Source organism: Buteo buteo, chromosome 14, assembly GCF_964188355.1.
Source record: "Buteo buteo chromosome 14, bButBut1.hap1.1, whole genome shotgun sequence".
NCBI lineage: Eukaryota > Metazoa > Chordata > Aves > Accipitriformes > Accipitridae > Buteo > Buteo buteo.
The window spans coordinates 6,545,866-6,564,633 of record NC_134184.1 but is presented as its reverse complement, the minus strand read 5'-3'; the positions used below and the strand labels follow the sequence as shown (position 1 = coordinate 6,564,633).

The window sequence follows — 18,768 nt, the reverse complement described above, 5'->3', positions numbered from 1 at the left end:
GGCGGAATACTAATATTTTACACCTTCTGGTCATGTTAATACCATATATTAGATTTGAGCCCTGAAAGCTGCTCAAAGTCAAAAAGAAGTGAGATTTATGGAACTTTTCCAAGGTGATTTATATTAACCATGTCTGTCCACTCCTAGCACACTACTTAAAATTAAATGCTTCACAATATAACTTGTTTCCTCCCCCCTCTCTCTCTCTTTTTAAACATGGAATCCAGAAAAATGTCAAAAATGATTCTTTAACTATTCTTATCAGGCATTAAAATGTTTATCTTGGACATTGTTAAAACATGTGTGTGGGTATCTCAAATTACATTACAGCCCAAAGTAAACTCTCAAAATCTAGACAGATAATAACATTTTTGTTCTAATAGAGAAATTTTACCCTAAAGAGACAAATGCACAGCTCCTACTGATTTTAATGTACATTATATACATGTCGCTGAGGGCATAAGATATTTCCCTCCTACAGAGTAAAGTATTTGATTTTTCACATCAATTCATCACAAACCTGAGTGGAGGTCTTGGTGTGCATCAAATAATTTTTGAAATCTTTCCTCTGCTTTCAAAGCCCGAATAGTCCAAAGTCCCTGGAGGGATGACGACAAGTGGGAGAACACTGGACTTCGAGCTACAAAGGGAAATGAGAGTAACTTAGCAATAGCTGAAGGACAACTTTTAATTCTTTTTGTACCACACTAATCTTTAATCCTACTACTTTATATTTAACCATACAAGTTACTATACTGCATCCTTTTAGAATAAATATGCAGTATCTTTAACCAAAGTCCTCTTACTCAATTAGAATCAGTCAGACAGCCGGGCAAATTAATTTATACAAAAATGTCTTAGGTTTTTAACAATAGCTGTCACTGAAGAAATTATTTGAGTTTTATTAATGACATGAGGCACCCATGTTTGTTATTCATAATGCTTAATTTTCATACCATAGTCAAGCTAAAGTCAGGCACAAAAGTCAGATTAGGTCAGAAACTCCATTAGTATGTGCATGCAAGGTCCCAAAGACCAGCAACTTAGCACGTTCTTAACTAGCTTTACTTACAGATAGTTAAACTGACGTACCTAAGGTTTATCACTGCACAAAGCAGGAGTTAAGCGTGTAATTCACTACTTGAGAACCAAGGCAATAAGGAAGTTATTTGCATAGCAAAAGAAAAAAATCTTTGATGGATTGTCTATAAAATACTAGTATTTCACATAATAATAAGCAGGGTTCAAACTAACATTAAATCCCGCCAAACTACATACTTGTGGATTCTAGACGTTTAATATCTCTTGAAGTGTCTAAAAAATATCGTCGAAGGAAAATGAAAAGAATAAATAGTGGAATTAAGGGGATGAGTATCCAAGGAATCACTGCCACAGCCACAGCCACCACACCAAAAATCTGTAGGACAGTCTGCAACACAATAGAAACAAAATAAAACACTCTTTGCCAGAAGAACTTAATTTAGGACAAGTATAAAACTATTTAACACTATTGAAACACTTAAATATTTAAACATAACTACCAAATTTAAGAGCGGATGCACTGTATAACATATGAGCGACATCGATTTTTAAGCAACTTGAAGAATTTACGGTAATACCTAATATGACTAATTGTGTAGTTTATGGTTTTCTTCTGCATTACTTGATCTTTAAGAAGTGTCTTTACAAAACTGCTTGACAGAACATTACTGTCTTTGTGGACTATTCTGTGACTGCTGTAACAAAGTAATAGATGGTTAATGAAACAGACAACTAATCTTTAATGGACCCCAACTATCTAGTGAATCAGGGATATGGTTTTTTCAATCCAGGTAAAAAGAAACTGTTGAAAGCCTGACTTTCAGTTGAAAGGCTTGACAGTTGGAAGAGCTACTTTCAACAGAGGCTTGTAACTTTTTCCTAAAAACAGCTTTGTCCTATTTTGAAAGAAAACCCAGTATCAGAGAAAGTGAGCTTTCTCTTCCCAAAGGGTTGCATTGGGAAATGTTACAAATAAGAAGAAATTGTTAAACCCTGCAAGAAGTGTCATAAGAAGCTAGTTTTACCAGGTTTACTTCAGAGTATGAGATGAATAGGTCAGCTAAACCTGAATTTACTCTTAGAAAACTAGACATAATGTGGAATGAAGCTTTGTTGCTTAGGTCAGTGGATCCTGGCCCAACTTTCTGAATTAAGTCTCCCATTTCCTGCAGACCACTTCACATCAAACTTTCAGTTTGAACACACTATGAAAAGCGTTACCTGCACACAAATTTATTTCAGAACACCAGCTGGGTGTGTATGTACGTATGGCTGGAGTCCTGGCATACTGAAGTCAGGATGTGCCCATCTGCTCCTTAAAAAAAAGGGGTGGAGGGGAGGGGGGAACCCATAAAAAAAAGAAACCCACCCTGTGCAAAACCCAGACAACTGAAATTCTAGCTTGACACTAAATTCCTGTATTATTTTCATTAACAAATTCCTTGGAAACGACAATATTTTCTAAAAAGTTTCCATTTTATGGACTGTAGACGAGCCATCTTCATCATCATATATGACGCACAACTAGATTCCAGATTAATTTTGTGGCTGCCTGATTTTTGGATGCCAAAAATGCATTAGTGACCATTGGGTCCCGAGAATGCATGTCTTACAGCAAAAAGGCCTCCATCCCTTTATCTGTGCTTCGACTTGGAAAAGTTAAGCAACACGTAAGCTAAGGTCAGATACCAGAGAGCTACCTGGATTTTCAAACACTTTGAATGGAAATGCCTATGAAACACTACTGCACTTACTCTTAAGTCATCCCCAGCTCCACTCTAAACCCAAAATACAGCACAACCTTTTACCCTACATCTGTTTTTTTTCTTGAGGCTTCTCTGACTTTACCCTAATTTCACCTGACAAACCCCTACACCTTACACATTATGACTGCGTGAGTCAGCACAATTTAGTCTTCAGCTCTAGGTGTGATCTTAGCTCATGATGGAAGACTTATCAGTGGGACAGCCTTGCATGTCATAGATCCTGAAAGCACATTATAGGGTCTTATAAATCTACTAAGGAAAATAGCTATAGGGTAGGTATAGGGTAGGAGGGAAGGGAAGCTGCATTACCACTACAGTGCTCATCTGTGGGTTAAGGTGTTGATGGCATCACGTTGTTTGACCTTCTAGATGCATACAGCAGATTGCAAACATTTTACCTAGATTTCATCACAAGGAGGAGGTAAGGTGGCAGCGAGAGTGCACGGTATTTCACTTGGATCAATTATGCACACGGTTATGTCAGCAAAAAAGCAAAACAAAGCACCCTGACTCCTCACCAGCACTGCCGTCAGCCCTTCTCTGCCTTCTACTTCTCTGGCATTCTTTAAAACCCTGTAAGCATATTTCGTTTTTATCGTGGGATGAGGAGAAAGGAAATCAAGATTCCTGAACTCCTTCAAATTTTCTTCTGTCTAGATCGCTGTTTTCCCTTAGTACTGCTCATGGTCTCTGCCAAGCCTGTCAGCCATCCACACGCTAGCTAATTTCTAAAGGCTCCCTCACGTCCACTGTCATTGGCAAATTTGGCCAAATTGGAGATTGAAGTCCGTTCCTTCCTTCTGACAACTCACTCCCAGATCTGCTTTATACGCTGGCTGCCTTCCCCTTCTCCCTCCATCACCTCCTAGACAGTCACAAAAAGCAGTTTCTGAAGTACTTCTGTCTCCTCACCATCAGCTGCAAACCTGAAGTGTTGAGGAAAGCTGCTTCAAGGAAAAAAAATTCCGAGGAAAATAAATGCTTCTTAATAAAAAATAAAAAAGCCAAACTGAATTTTTAGTGATAATAATCTACAATATGTTGCAAAGTGCCAGTGGGGGTGGGAGTGGGAGTAGAACTATTAGGATCCAGCTCATGTAAACAAAGCCTTGCTACGGCAAAAATACAGGGAAGGAAAAGATGGTTAGGATGACTAAAGTAAAAATCTGACACCGCCTTTGGAAGGAATTTTAGATGAGCCTGCACCACCTTATCATTATAAAAATTTATGATAGGGTGGATCAGTCATGTGTGTTGTTTTTTTGGAAAACCAAACTTGCATATAAATTAACTCTTAATGAAGCAGTCTGAAAGCCAGACACAACCATTTGCAGACTGTAATCATGTAGTTACTGCGTGAGGTAAGGTAAAGGTTCTAGCTCCCGAGTTTCACAAGGGACAACTAAGCTCTTCAGCTGGAGACTGCGCCAACTTCTAGTAGACTCACTGCGTGCAAGCTGGAGGACCCGAGATAATCAGCAGGCTGACGATAACACGAGTAGGCTGACTGCACTCCTCTCTGGAGAAAGGCAGTGAGCTAGGTATTCAGTTTGCATAGGAAGAAATGCTCAGGACTGGGTATCTAGACCTTGTCTAGCAGAATCAGCTTACAATTGAAAATTGCATCAAAAGGCTAAGCAGGCAAGATTTCCCTACATAAAAGAAATATGGCCTATAAACCCAGCATCTTTTACTGTACTTAATTTCAGCATTTAAAAGTCTTCTGTAACGACTATGCAGAAAACAATAGCCAAATTAAAAAAAAAAAGAGCTCATTAATTACATTTTATAGCTATCTGCACAGTATTCAAAACAAGGCCACCCTACACAAAGGACAAGAGATGCACAGGCTACCGAGACTGAAAAGACCTGGATGGAAAAATCTAATTTGCTTCCAAATTGAGCCCTATTGTCCAATGCCCACCTTCAAATTTACTTCAGTTTCCCTGGTGAAAGAAGAATCTCCCACTCAGAGACTGCACATACTCTATCCCTAGAGTACAGAAAAGCACGTGCTGTTTCTGTTGGGAGTCATCCTCTAGCTTGCAAGAGTCCTGAGAGACTTCCCTCATGCTTTGGTCAGTCACTGCATTCACTGTGGCTTCTTCTTCCTCAAGAAATCTCCTGTCTTACTGGAGCAACCATACCTTCCTATAACCCTCTGGGGAAGTGAATGCTCTGATCAGCACATTCACTTGCGAAACGTGCTTTCCCTTCATCTTCTGGTGACCTACATATTCATAATTCTTACAGGTGCTGAGAGTGATATCTTGGAGTTTCTAATCTCAACCAGGTCTTGATCTAGGAAGGACAAGGTATTTTTGTACCACAACCACACAATAGAAAAGCATTTGATGTGAGGTAAAGAAACAATAAGAAAAAAACAAAAATCTGGAAAAACATGGGAATTACAAGCTATAAGCCATACATATATCACAAGCTATAAGCCTTTCCCTTTGTTGCAGAAACTATAGCATTTATATTATGTTAGAAATCTTACAACAAATTGCAAGCCATTTGAAGTCATTTAATAAACTTGACAGGACAAAAACGCAAAAGCAAGATTTAGAGTTCAAGATGTCTCATAAGAATGTCTACCCTTCCATATCAGTTACACCCTGAGCTCGATATTTCATGTTTGGCTTAAGTGCTTGAAGAAGGCACCTGGCTTTCATGTAGAACCCCATTTTGAACCCCTCAGGTCTTCTGGCACTTTGCTCCAGTAGGTACTTAAGAGTCCTTTATCTCCTTGTGAATGTATCTATAAAATACCTCTCTGTCTTCTCTCTAGTGAGCTCAACGGTCAGATCTTTGAGGTCTTCCATTTTCTTCCATAATTCAAAAAGTTTTGTGTTTTTTTGGTTTTGTTTTTAAATGGACCTTACAATGTATTTCAGCAACTCTCATAAAATGTAAGCAGAAGAGCTATCATGCAGTTGTGCGGCTGTGTAAGTTCCTAGTGTGATCTGTGATGCCAAGTCATCCACATGGGTATGACAGCTATGATACAGCACCTACTACCATCGGAATCACACCATTCTGGACTTGCAGCTGGTGACCTGGTAGGATCTCTAATGTACGAGTGGAGCCCAAGGGATGGGATCTGAGGATCAGAAACCTGAATGTGGGAGTTTACATGTGACCTACATCATGAAACTCCTGCCCTAGTTTAGAAGTTTAGAAAGTGATTCATCTAACCTTTAAGTGGATACCTAGTGACCCTATGGTTGAATATTTCTCTAGAGTCCACTAACCACATTGACTAGATGCCCTCTGACTACAGCAAAGTAAGCATCTAAAGCCCAACAAGCAGATACCTAAATTTTGATGACTGAATCTGCGGTCAAATCCCACCCAAGAACTACAGTGTTCAAGGACCAGTTTATACCAATATTTAAGCAGAAGTCAAACACACCTATCCTGCCCCTGCCCCCAATTCCTGTTCCCTGGACCCCAATATGCACTCCCAAGGCTTATATTAGCTCATGGACAGTGCCATGAAGCCATACTAATTTCATAATAGCAACGGTACCTATCCTGGATTTCAAGTTTCAACCTTAAGTGCATTAACTTAGGACACTCTCAGTCAGGCTGTGCCGTCTGAAGAAAAGCCAGGTCAAGAAACTACAAAACCCCACTCTGTTCGTACTTGCTTGGCATCACCCTTCCTCCTCCTCCTCCCCTCCCCCTGACTAAAATAATTTCCTCATAGGCTCTGCCAAATAACTGCATGCACAATCAATCCCTAATCCAGTTCTGACATCTTTTTCCTCAAACACTTTTTTTTTTTTAACATGCTTTTTCAAACCAGCCTGTTTGGACTGACTGTCCTGCAGCTCTCAAAGCACAACTACACGGGCGGCCGGTCACACTGGCACACCAGAGGACAAGCTTGCCTGGGGAGAAGACATTGCAATGAGCAGATCAGAGCGATAAACACTTCACTCAAGCCAGCTGCATCCAGAGCAGCGCATTGAACCACATTGTAGATTGTGTTTTTTCTCCTTTATTACAAAAAAACCAAGAAACATTCAAACAGAAACCCTTTACCTTTGTACCATAATCCTAGTACATAAACAGCTCTACTTCATTTTACTCCAAGTGGCCAAGCTGAGGCATGTAATCTTGTCTTTAAACTACCTTTTTAATAAAATTTATGGGTTTTCATTCGGAACTGGTTAAAAAAGTACATATGGCTGTTTATACTATTGCTTGCATCAAACTGTCAGGAACAGATTTGTCTTGAGAGAAAAAGCAATGAAGACTTATGAGTACAGGAGAAAAAGTGTTGCACATAACTCCAACATTTAAAAGACATCTCAGACATCGTCCTTTTCTGAAGCAACCAGTGACAGCAATCTTTGACAGGAATGACAGCTCTCAGTCAGTGTTAATTCAGCTTTAGGAAAATGTGCATCCACTAGAAAATTGGGAATATAAAGACAAGAAAACCAATGCACTGAGAGGGGGGGGAAAAGGCACAGCTGGGAAAGAAATGAAAATTTTAATTTCAGATAAACTGAGTGAAAGAAAAAAGTAAGAACTAAATACTGCCACCTCAAAAGGCTTCAAAACCAGCAAGCTCATCTTTTCTTCTGCGAGACACCCTCTCCTCCTCTGAATCCTGCTATTTGCAATTAGTTGACAAGAGGTTACCTAACTAAATCCACGTCACTGCAAATGGACTGAATACATGTGCCAGATAGACCACAGAAATATATTCAGAATTCCCAATCATATCCTTAATGCTAGTACTTTCTATTTGTTCTTGTCTCTATAAGATAGACTTTCTGGATCATTTTTTTTCTAAGCTAACAAGCATATACTTAGCTCCTCAGGGCAAATGTTTTCTGTGTCACCAACATGCTCATTCATTTGACTTGGCATGCATTCTGCCATTAAGTGAGAAGCCTTAATATTTGCTTGAGATCATGGCAAACTGTGTCCAATTGTTCTTCAACAAGTGACCTTATAATAAAAACGGTGTTTTCTTTAATACATTGGCACTGCCACCATTCTGTTGTATTTAAACAGCATCCTATCATGAATAATCTCTTACCCTACAACAAGGGCTAGAAATAGGCTTTCTGGGCACCCTGGGCCAAGAGGCTTAACTGTCTTATGCAGGTCTCGATCCCAATAGCAGTTCTCAAAAAACACAGTCCGTATGTTATCTGAGACTTCCAGATATTGATGCTTTAGAAACCAATGCATAATCAAGCTCTGGACTTTGTGATTCTGCCAGACACTCAAAATACTCATCCTTTAAAATTCCACATTACATTTCTACATCATATAGAGGTTATTTTCCTTTTTATAATAAATTACCTTCACTCATCTAAGTTAGCTGCCAGGGCCCTTTGGCCACAGTAGTAAGTTACTTCCAGCTAATACAGATTTTCCATGAAAAACCAAACTTTTATCAGAGCCAAAGCTATGGCCCCTACTTATGCATCTCTACATGCAGCTCCTATTCATATCCACTCTACAGGGAAACCAATACTGTCACACAAAAAAGGACAGTGCTAACACCCATTCTTGTAAATGTCTGTGGACAACGTATTTTTCTATTTATAAGCAGTAAAAACTCAAGGAGCACCTTTAATGTGATTTTCTCAAAAGCTTTTCTTCTATTGCACTTTGTGCCCACTAGGCACTTCTGCACAAGTGTTCTCAGTAATTTGGGCAGCAAGGCACAACTTTGCAATAAGGATCTATATAAAAGTGAGAGGTCCTCTTCTCGAAGTTATAGGGAATTAGTTATAACTTTATTCTGATCTTTCTATAAAAATGATATAGGAAGTTAATATGTTATGTTGTTCAGCAGTGCTAAGTTTGTCATCATCTCCTGTAAACGTTCACAGTCCCTGGCTATATTCTTACACTGTTGTTTTCCCATGAAAAAAAGGCACACACACAACAACTATTCACAAAAACTATAGTACCATGACAAATATGTTGTATCTTCCTGTGGAACACCTCAGACGCCAAGCAGAACTTTACGTGGTACCTTGAGGAAACAGCATTAATCAGAGAGAGTAGAACATGCATACACACATGCTTTGCTTTCTCAACAGCTCTTGCCAGAACCTGCCTGAAACAATACAGGAAAACGTCTAGCACTACCCAACCCTCCCAGAGTTACCCTTCTTCTCAGGTAGCGGAAAGCATCCCCTTCCATTGTTATTATATTAATTTTATATATTAATAAATCAACGTTATTGATAAATTAATGTTATTAATTATCTAAATTATTACATTAATTTAGGGGGTTTGTGACTCCAATATCCCCCACCATCACCAAGTGTGGTTACTTTTTTGGCTGTTCCACTTGCTTCAAGATTTCCAGAGCAATGCTTTTTTATCTCTCCTCTGTCACTCTCTGCTGCCAAATAGCCAATATTTTTAAAGGAAAATAAAGAATGGCTTGACAATTTCTGCTCCCCTCCTACCTCTTAGAAGTCATTTCCAAAACTCTTCCCCAGCTATATAAGCCCAAGACAGCCCCACTGAGCACAGACCCTGATGAAACCAAAACATTTGATTCAACAATGGGTACTCTTCTCTTTAGTACTACTGCAAATGGTTTATTTCCTACTTTGTTCTTTGCTCCTATCTTTAGCACTTTATCAGCAGAGGCTGATTCACCCAAACTTGTCCTCTGTCTTACCCCACTTACAACCCTTCTAAAAGCAGTTTTTCTTTCAGTGATAATTATTGCTTTCCTTCCATAGAAGGGGCACATATACACAGAACAAAATTTAAAAAAATAATATAAAAAATCAACAAATATGTTACTGCTTTCAGGCTATTAGATAGCAGGAGGCAGATCTTACAAGCCGATAGAAAATAACGCAAAAAAATGGACAGTAAAAGGACTGGGAAGAGATAGGCTTTTTGACACTCCCAGTACAAAACTGTGAATGCTGAGGTACTAAACAGGGAATGGGCCACAGAAAGCAGCCAGGTTCTCATGCTCTCTCCAAATAGCATCTCCTATTGCTACTGCTGGAGAAAGACCACTGGCCTAGACAGACCACTGCTATGACCCTGCATGGCATTATTTAGGGTTCTTATGATCTAGCACATTAACTTATTTGCTAAAATACTGTCTGCTGTTCCTGGGACGAATTCCTCTGAGCTAATGATGATGTTATCGTAACCTTTTCATCCATGCTGTGCACATTTTTTCCCAGTTCTTCCAAATGTCTAGCAAAATTTTGCTTACCACAGATGCTGCTGCCCCATACATTGCAGTTTTGCAAACGCTGTCTTTGAGCTATATGGACTTTCCTGCCTCAGGCCACTCATCCCTCATGGCCACAATGCCAGAGCAGCCCCGTGCCCTCCCCAAGAATACCTCATTTTCAACTGCATGACCTTTTCTGCTCAGCCAAGTCTAATTGTTTTGCCAGAAGTCAATTCTGGGTCTTTCAGCAACTTTAAAAGCTTTGTGCTACATTTGAACTATGGGCTCTTCTGTTAAAAAAGAGTATCAGTTCTTCAGTAACACAGCTCTTCAGCCTTAGAGCAATTACAAGCTTTTAAGCATTTTACTGTTTGTTCTTTTTTTTTTTCCTATTTAAAATACGCTATTTATGTATTTATTTTTAGGTAGAGTGAAGTACTACTCATATTTCTCTAAGTTCCACAGCAGCCCCTCTGGCCCAGTTAAACAGAAACTATGAAAAATATTAAGGACTATAGCGTCAGATATCCTAAGAAATAAAACTACCTTCTGTTCTTTTCTGGTCACACTCTTTCATAGCAGATATGCAAAAATATGCTTTTTAGCCTGTCTCTGGGTTTTTTCCTAACTTCCCCAGAGCTTTGCCACTCTGATAAGGCTATAAAATACTACTTTCCTATTCAAAATAAACTCTTGACTCATAATTCTTCAGTACTACATTCTATTCAGTGACCATTCAGCTACATGAAGCTTAATAGCAGCCTGATGCTTTCAGCAACCTGTATTTTAACTCATCAGCACCAGCCTCTCACCACCACCATCAGGTTTCACCCAGTTCAGCCATTCTCTGCAGGTACAGAACCCAGTGGCATCTGAAGAAGTAAAAAGAAACTTCCTTGGCAAAGAACAAATATTATTTACTGTGGTAAGTGCATGCTCATTCATAATTTATTACAAATATGCTCCAAGACCATCAGGAAGACTTTCCAGAAGTTTATAAGCACAAATGATCAACAAAGACACACTTGCCAAAGTAAGTAACCGATACCAGGTCTGACCCCCCAAACCAGACTTTCTATCAGTGAGAAAAATGAAAAAATATTTTTCCCAGTATTATGTTATGTTTAACAGAAGTATGGACAACTGAATCGGGTACCAAAGCTAGCACGTTTTCAGTTTTAGAAAGGAAGATCTAAACCCAGTATTTTAGCATACGAGTGACTTTCCTAGTTAGAGAGCTCTGCTTATTTAAACATTAGACTGATTGTAAAATCCAGTAAGAAAAACAGAAAGAAAAAAAGATTTAGGGACATGATTGTGGAAGAAAATGCAATCGCTCAGCATCCTATTCTTCCACAGTGCAGGAATAGCTATTATTGAGCCCTTGAAGGAGCCTTTCTTAACACACAAATTTTTCCTATTTCAAGAGTGCAATCCAAATGAATCAATTTTTTTAAATGATATAAAACTATCCTGTAACATAGACATAACACAAAGAGATATAAGCTTCCCAAAGACATGTGACATTCAGTTCCCAGCTGAACTCTCATCTTTTGCTGTATAAAACTGCCCACACTGCAGCCTCTACCTTTTGAAGAACAAACTTGTCTGGAGTTTTCAAATCAGCCGCAGAGTTCACCAGGCAGCCATGGTATCAGCTTCAGCAAGAAAAAAGTTCTTATGTTCTGCATGAGATGCAGACATAACCCTGGCAGCACATTTCTATGAGATGCAGTCTTTTTTTGCTAAAGATAATTCCTTGTCCCACATGTTTGTTTTGGGCATAAATATGCATAGTGATTTAACACACACACACACACGCCGGCTATATGGCTTAGTAATTCAAATTACCTCCAAGTTTCTCCTTCCTTCTTGAATCAAAAGTGCAATCTCCAGTCCTTTTGCCGAACAGTAAAATCCTAATTTGTTCGTAAGCACACATTGTCCTATCTATAGTGTATCAGTAGTTTAAGGCAATCCAGAAGATTTGTACTTATCACCATTTGGAACAGGATTGTTACACTCTATGATTGACAGCAGAATTAAAAAGATTTCTAGCTACTGTGAAGTGTTAGAAATGTTAATGATCTTCAGAAGTCTTAAAAATAATCATCAGTTTGAGCTATAGATGTGAAAGGTTGCAATAATGCTTAAAAGGTCAGGTAAATACCTATAAATAATAATAATAAAAATTCCCACATTGGCACCAAAAGCAAAGATGGACCAAAAAAGAACCTAAGTTCACTTACATCAGAGTATTTCTTTGCCCTCTTTCACAGTAAGAAAAGCAAACAAGAAAACGCCTCCCAACAGATATAAAGAGCCCCAGACAAATGGAATCTCTCTCTGGAATTTTTACAAATGCCACCTTAACCAAAAGGGGAGATATTTCCAAACCACACAGAACAGGGGCACATCACTGGACTTCCATACAACTATCCTGCTTTCTAGTAGCTGAAAACGTATTGAGAGTAATCTGATAAAACAGAGAAGGCAATCTGGAGAAAAGCCAATTTAAAACTGATGGAAATTTTGTACTTGCAGGTTTCAGTCCAACATACCAAAATACTGCAAGCACAACTACATTTCTGCCTTGCTACCCCTAAGCCACAATCTGTTCAAAATGTTAGAGAAATGAAGAGGAAGACTGCATCTCACAATGCTCACATACTCTAGAAAAAGAAATAGAGAAGACAGAATTCCACTAAGTGAAATCTAGCTTTATTTTTCCAAGTACTACATTTAAAACACCAGTATTCCAAATTTCATTGAGAAAATGGAAAGAACAGCCCAGTGACAAAAGTGTTATCTACATTTACTATACAAATGGAGAAGTATAAAAACTAAAAGGAAAATAATTAAGAACAAGAGAAGTGGGAAAGTAGCAAAGGAGACACAAGGAGGAAAGTGACAAAAAGGTAATAAAATAATACTGAGAAATGCGATTTCATCTTCTTTCCCATGTTAGACATGGGGTTACATCTTCAATCTCATTAACACTAAGTAAATACAAACACTAAAATATAAAAAAAGTTACATGATGTTCCCACACAAATTAAGTTTTGTTACTGCAATATCTGTTGCCTTGACACTAATATGTGGAGAATGACACGCATATCTATTCTTATAAAAATTTTACATATGAATGTAAATAGGAAAAAAAAAATGGGGTGAGGGAAAGGATTGGGCTGGATTACATATGACCGCTATAGTAAGAACAGACCTTTAGCCTTCCCTAGAAAACTGAGGTCCGTGTATAAACAGGAATCTGCCTATTGGCAGCGACTCCAGACTTTACACATTTTATCCTATATGCATACCATCAATCTGAGTAAATATGCAGTCCGTATGATGCAAGACACTCATCCTTACATTCAAAGGAATGCAATGACAGGTACAGAGTAAAGACCAGCAATAGCTTTGGCATAGATTATCTCCACTGCTGGTCACCATCAACAAGACTAATTGGCTACTGGGATTTAACAATCAAGGCATTCAAGGACAGAGAAATGAAAGGTCAGTAAAGAACTGCATTATTTAGACAAGTGTCTGTGCTAAACTCACAGCACCTGCACATTGGTCTTGGAGACACAAGTGCAACCCAAGCTTCCTCTTCCTCCTCAACCTCCCATGTCTCTTTTTTGGGGGGGCTGGGGTGAGTGTGGGGGGGTGTGGGATGATGATGACCAGGCAGGCAGGATGGACAGCTTTTTGTTTGTTTTTAACAACACAGTGTACAACCCCTTTTTATTTCAAAGAAAATAGCAAAACTGAAAGCACATACAAATATCAAATGACTATATCAGAAATTAGCTTTTTATCATAACGATCATTTCAACCTTTTCTGAAATTAGAGCTTCAAAAGTAACCAATGAAAAAATATATACCCTTACTATTTTTCTCTAAGTTTTAATTGGTCTTTCATTATGCACTAGCAAGATGCACTGCAGTATGCATCTTGGGAATGTACAGTTAGAACATCAGTTCCACAGAGAAAAAAGTTTCGTGAGACTTCAGTAGTTAAGTGCCAACAGGCAACGGTTTTTAATTTATTTATTTTTCATTTAAACCTCAGCACAGCTGCAGAATCTTGCGATCTGCCCATCAAGCAAAACTACCAGGATTCAGCAGAAGGGAAACCAAAAGGTGTCTCCCAAGATACAAGTCTGCTCTACATATCAGGCTAAAGAGAACATGCTGACATTTAACATAGATTCCACCACTAGTTATTTTCTCACAACATATTTATGATCATATGCACACATGCAAACACCCAGAAAGAACTACTCTTTATTGAATAAAAATACCTCTTAAAACTCACACATGCATACATACAAAACCTGGCTAAACTGGAAAAACACAACACAACACCCCCCCCCCCCCAGAACCCCACCTCTTACAGAAATTACAAAATAACAACGTCATTGTTAAACTAAAAGATCCTGGAATTCCTTCTACACACTTTCCCTGACATCTTCACACACTAAAATGCAGGGGTCAGTGGTACTGAAACAAGGAATGGCAGTTCCACTCTCGTGCACATATGAAAGCAAGTGACCCAAGCTATTATTCCAGTCTGAGGCACTTTTTGTTCCTAATATCCAGATGCAGCAGCTTTTTTTTTCTTGCTTTCTTTTTTTCTTTTCTTTCTTTTTTTTTTTCTTTTTTTTTTTTAAAGAAATGACTGTGGACACCTCCTTCACATTTTCCTTCAGCATTTTCACTTCATAAAGCTGCAGTCAATGTGTTTTGTGTGTGGTGAGAAGGGAATGGCACATTCAGTGGTGGTCTCAGCCACAGCCTACATTGGTGGCTCAAGTAGTCTCAGGATTAGGTCTTTGTGTGCGATGAAAGGATATGAAAAGTCAGTTATTTAAACTCAGTCAAGCTGTTGATTTTGGGGAGGAAAAAGGTTTTGCAATTCAGTTTTCCTCAATAAATCACTGCCCTTTTCCAAGGGCAGCTGCAGATAGTTCACATGTTCACAGTGTTCTCCAGAAACAAAACAGATCGTGATTTTTTCCCCCCTCAATCCAACATAGGGTAAGAAATCAAAATGAAGGGGCCATCACATTGTTACTCAAATTCACTAGAAAATAAAGCAGAAAATCAACTCTGTTAACAGGTAGTAAGATCACCGAAGAATTAAAAGGGCAAGAAACTGCAGACAAAAACATCCCTTTAGAATTTATCATAATAATTAACAAACCCAAAAGAAAGTCTGAAATTTACTTCACCATCCTATGTATTCAATCGGTTTATAGATATACTTTTCAACCAGTGGTTTATCTGTTTGGTAACTCACCCTGAGTCACCTGAGACCACAGTTTAAAGATGTTAAGCCTCTGCAGATCTATCTCAAGATTCAGGTACTAAAAACAAGCCTTTGACAAGCTCTCAAAAACACAGCATCCAGAATACTGGCCACTTAGGAATGTGCATAAAATACTATTAAATATATTGGATTCTTAACTCCTAATACTTCCTCATTAAATTCTTTTATTCTACTCCTTGGCTGACCTTTTCCCAAATTACTATAGTGTGTTTTATTAGTGCTGCATTGAGCTAGACATTGCTATGCATTTTAACATTTTAAACTACAAGCCCCACATCTACCAGTGAAGTCCACATCAACAGAACCTTCTACTCCCACAGAGCTTACAGCAGGAGGAGGAACATCAGTTGGTTGTAACACTGATTAAATCAGCTGGTATTTTCAGAGGAGCCTAAAAAATTAGTAACAAAATCCCAGTCATCTTAAATAGCTCCTGACTTCCTTATGTCCCTTTGTACTTATTTATGGGATGATAAGGTTTGTACCAACTAAAGAAAGCATTTCTGCAATTATTGCATTTGGGTAGCTCCTTGAGGCTGCTGTCAGGTCTGCCCTCTGATTAAACTAACAAATGCATAAATAAAGCATATATATCTAAATGAAGTAGACGTTTAAATCCTCTTAGAAAATTTTAAAGCGCCGTAATGGCCTTCACAGAAGTAGTCCTTTACCTGAGGAGACTGTAACTTAGTTGGAAAACACCTGCCAAAAATATATAACTCAGGACAGGAAAAAGAAAGCAAGATGCAGAACTGAGGCTAAGGAGGCTAACAGTACTGAGGCAAGTAATTGAAAATATGCAAGCTCACAAACACACTCCCCATCCCCATCTTCACCAAACAAATTCATTCAGCTTTTTCCCTATCTGAATCAACCTACAAACATGAAGTACTACCTGATTTTACAAACATATTTAGTGCCATATTTAGTAGGAATAACAAATGTCTAAGTGAACATAGCATTGCTTTTTATTTTATTTTCTGGGAGAGCTGGTATGGAACCTTATGGCCAGCCAGAATCCATTACAGAAGATAAGGCCCAGGCTTGGACTGCAGACTGTAAAGTTTATTTTTTACTTTAATGAGCTTTGAACTGGACTGTAAATGTACAATTAAAGATGTCTCAGCTGAAGGGCCTAACTTAACCTTCGGTTTCATTTCAGTTTGTATACTTCACATCTACCCACTGAGTTCTGCTCAACAGCCATGTAGTCAAACGTAGCCATAAATGTGTTCTCATAGAAAAAAGAGACTTATTTCCTATTTATGAATCTTGTGGATGCAGCAGTAATTTCTACAAAAAGATAGTCAACTGCACGAACATGACATGTCTCATATGCTGTTAAAATACCTAAGTTAAGGAAAAAAAAAAAATTACTGCCTCCTTCTAGTGAGGACTGCCCCTCCTGCCCCCAATCTCTCCAAAGACACGCTGTGCTATATTTTGGTGCACTTAAAACCAAAGAAAGAAAGGATGCCAGGAAACTTTAAACGCAGCGAGAGTTACTACTTTGGGAGCTATTGCAGAGCAACAGTTTTGCAAAATCTGGCCAGGTTTTCAGAAGAATACATAAGGTCTATGATGCATTTTTGTGCTTGCCACATACCTTTTATTTTTGCTTTAACAAATAAGTGTACAGTAACTATTCACTGTCTTGAAGAGAACTGTTTCTTCTTCATTGACTCAATGGAAGATGTAAAAAAATTCAACTCTTAGTTCAAGGAATTAATTTTCATCCACTATAGCTGTCTGTACTAATCATGCTCATTATGACTGTAGTGCAGTGTATAAATCTTATTAGGCACTCTAAAAAGAACATTATCAATTTTTAGCATTGCCTTAAAATCTGTACTCAGTGCAATTATGAAATTCTTGAAACTAGTAGATTTTAATTATTATTTATAGGTATTTAAATGGGCTCATATTGTAGTTTTTGGGTGTCCAATCACATTGTGTTTATTTGTGCAGAAATTATACACTCACTTGCCAATATAGTAAAAGGGTGGAATGTTTCACAATGATCCTAGCAATAACTCAGAAAAACGACCACTTCTTCAATGCAAATCCGCTCAAGAAAAGCTTCTACACACAAAGTAGAGATGAACCAGTTACTGCATTGTTTATTAAGTTTCACTTGATTCCTCCTGACAACCATTTAAACAATGAATGTTGGGAAATGTCTCTCAAAGAATCAACAACAATGGATGGGATCAGAGCTTTTATATTTAGCTAATACTGTTTTTAGAAAGGAGAAAATATTTCTTCCTGAAGGGATTATAGGAAGTCTTATAAAAGACACCTGCAAACAAAACAAGTGACAAAAGATCTCTATCATAATTGATAACAGCTATCCTTTGCAAAAAATCTGTGCTTCTTCAGAAATAAATATATCTTTGCTACTGAATTTCAAAAGGCATCCACTAACCAACAAGCTTGCTGATCGAGAATAGTAAGTTTTAGAAAACCTGCCAAGAAGGAAGTGCTTTTGTCTTATGGATAGCAGTGCATTATCAATCAACAGTAAGCTCCTAAATTTTCTTTTCTGATGCCAAACAGAACAGGCGAGCTTTGAAACACAGTATCTTTTTAATAGTGTACTGGACATGTAACATCTGCTTTATCTTTTGAAAAGGAAAACTTTTCACATAAAATACATACTTCAGAATTTGACAAATTATTCAACAGGCAACTTAAAAGAAACACACAAAGTAATCAACATGAGGGGAAATGTTTACAAAACGCGGTTTACAGTAGGAGCTTGAAAGAAGAAAACAATCACATCTAGAGCAACAGCCTTCATTCTTTCATCCCAGACCAGTTAAGTTTTGGTAAGAATATACTGCCTAAAGTATCTATAGGCTGGTCAAATAACTAGGTTTTCCAATCTGCTAGTAAATGATTCGGTCCTCTGTATGTGCTGTGCATACAGGTTACCTCCTTCCTTAGCTTTCTTTTGGAGCAAACCAGATGGTTCCCTCAGAAAAAAACCCCAGTGTAATTCTCAAGACGGTTTGCTTCAGGGTCTGCTTCCAAAAGGAAGTATGGACAAGACCACACCAATTTTGGCTCCCTCTGCTTACGCAGACTTCTCTAACACTTTCCCAGCAAATTTTGCATCCTCAGACAACCCCACATACCTTTAAACCACATGCCAGGGCATGCAAAACACCCACTCAGCTTCTTGCTATAAAAACACCATGCAAGTGGGCTGCAACACAACTCTCACATTATTGTAAATGCACGGAACTAAGGAAAAGGGTTAATCGTTTTATCTCAAGACCACAGGACCCAGAGGATGCTCTGGCCATGAGTAGTATGTAGTATGAATGTACACAGTGCAGTCTGCTGTAAAGGGGACAAACCTACGCAAATACAAATCCTTCTGCATTGTGCTTGGTCTAATGGCCGAGGAGCACGATGCAAGAGATGGGTTTGAC

General features: G+C 38.4%; 1 protein-coding gene across 11 annotated transcripts in view; it reads right to left on the bottom strand.

The window, feature by feature from the left end:
- The window catches only part of ABCC4 (ATP binding cassette subfamily C member 4 (PEL blood group)), a 152,552-nt gene that overhangs the window by 48,120 nt on the left and 85,664 nt on the right, over nucleotides 1-18,768 (bottom strand). For 10 of the 11 annotated variants that reach the window (XR_012652911.1, XM_075045962.1, XM_075045964.1 and 7 more), the window contains 2 exons: nucleotides 1,279-1,429; nucleotides 521-640 (listed from right to left, as the gene is read on the bottom strand). Coding sequence is in view for 10 of the 11 variants with exons in the window: in XM_075045962.1 (XP_074902063.1) it covers nucleotides 521-640; nucleotides 1,279-1,429 (271 nt within the window). In the remaining variant the exon portion in view is untranslated. Of the gene's footprint in view, nucleotides 1-520; nucleotides 641-1,278; nucleotides 1,430-14,625; nucleotides 15,086-18,768 lie in introns of those variants that run through there. The other variant, XM_075045972.1, reaches the window with a different exon arrangement.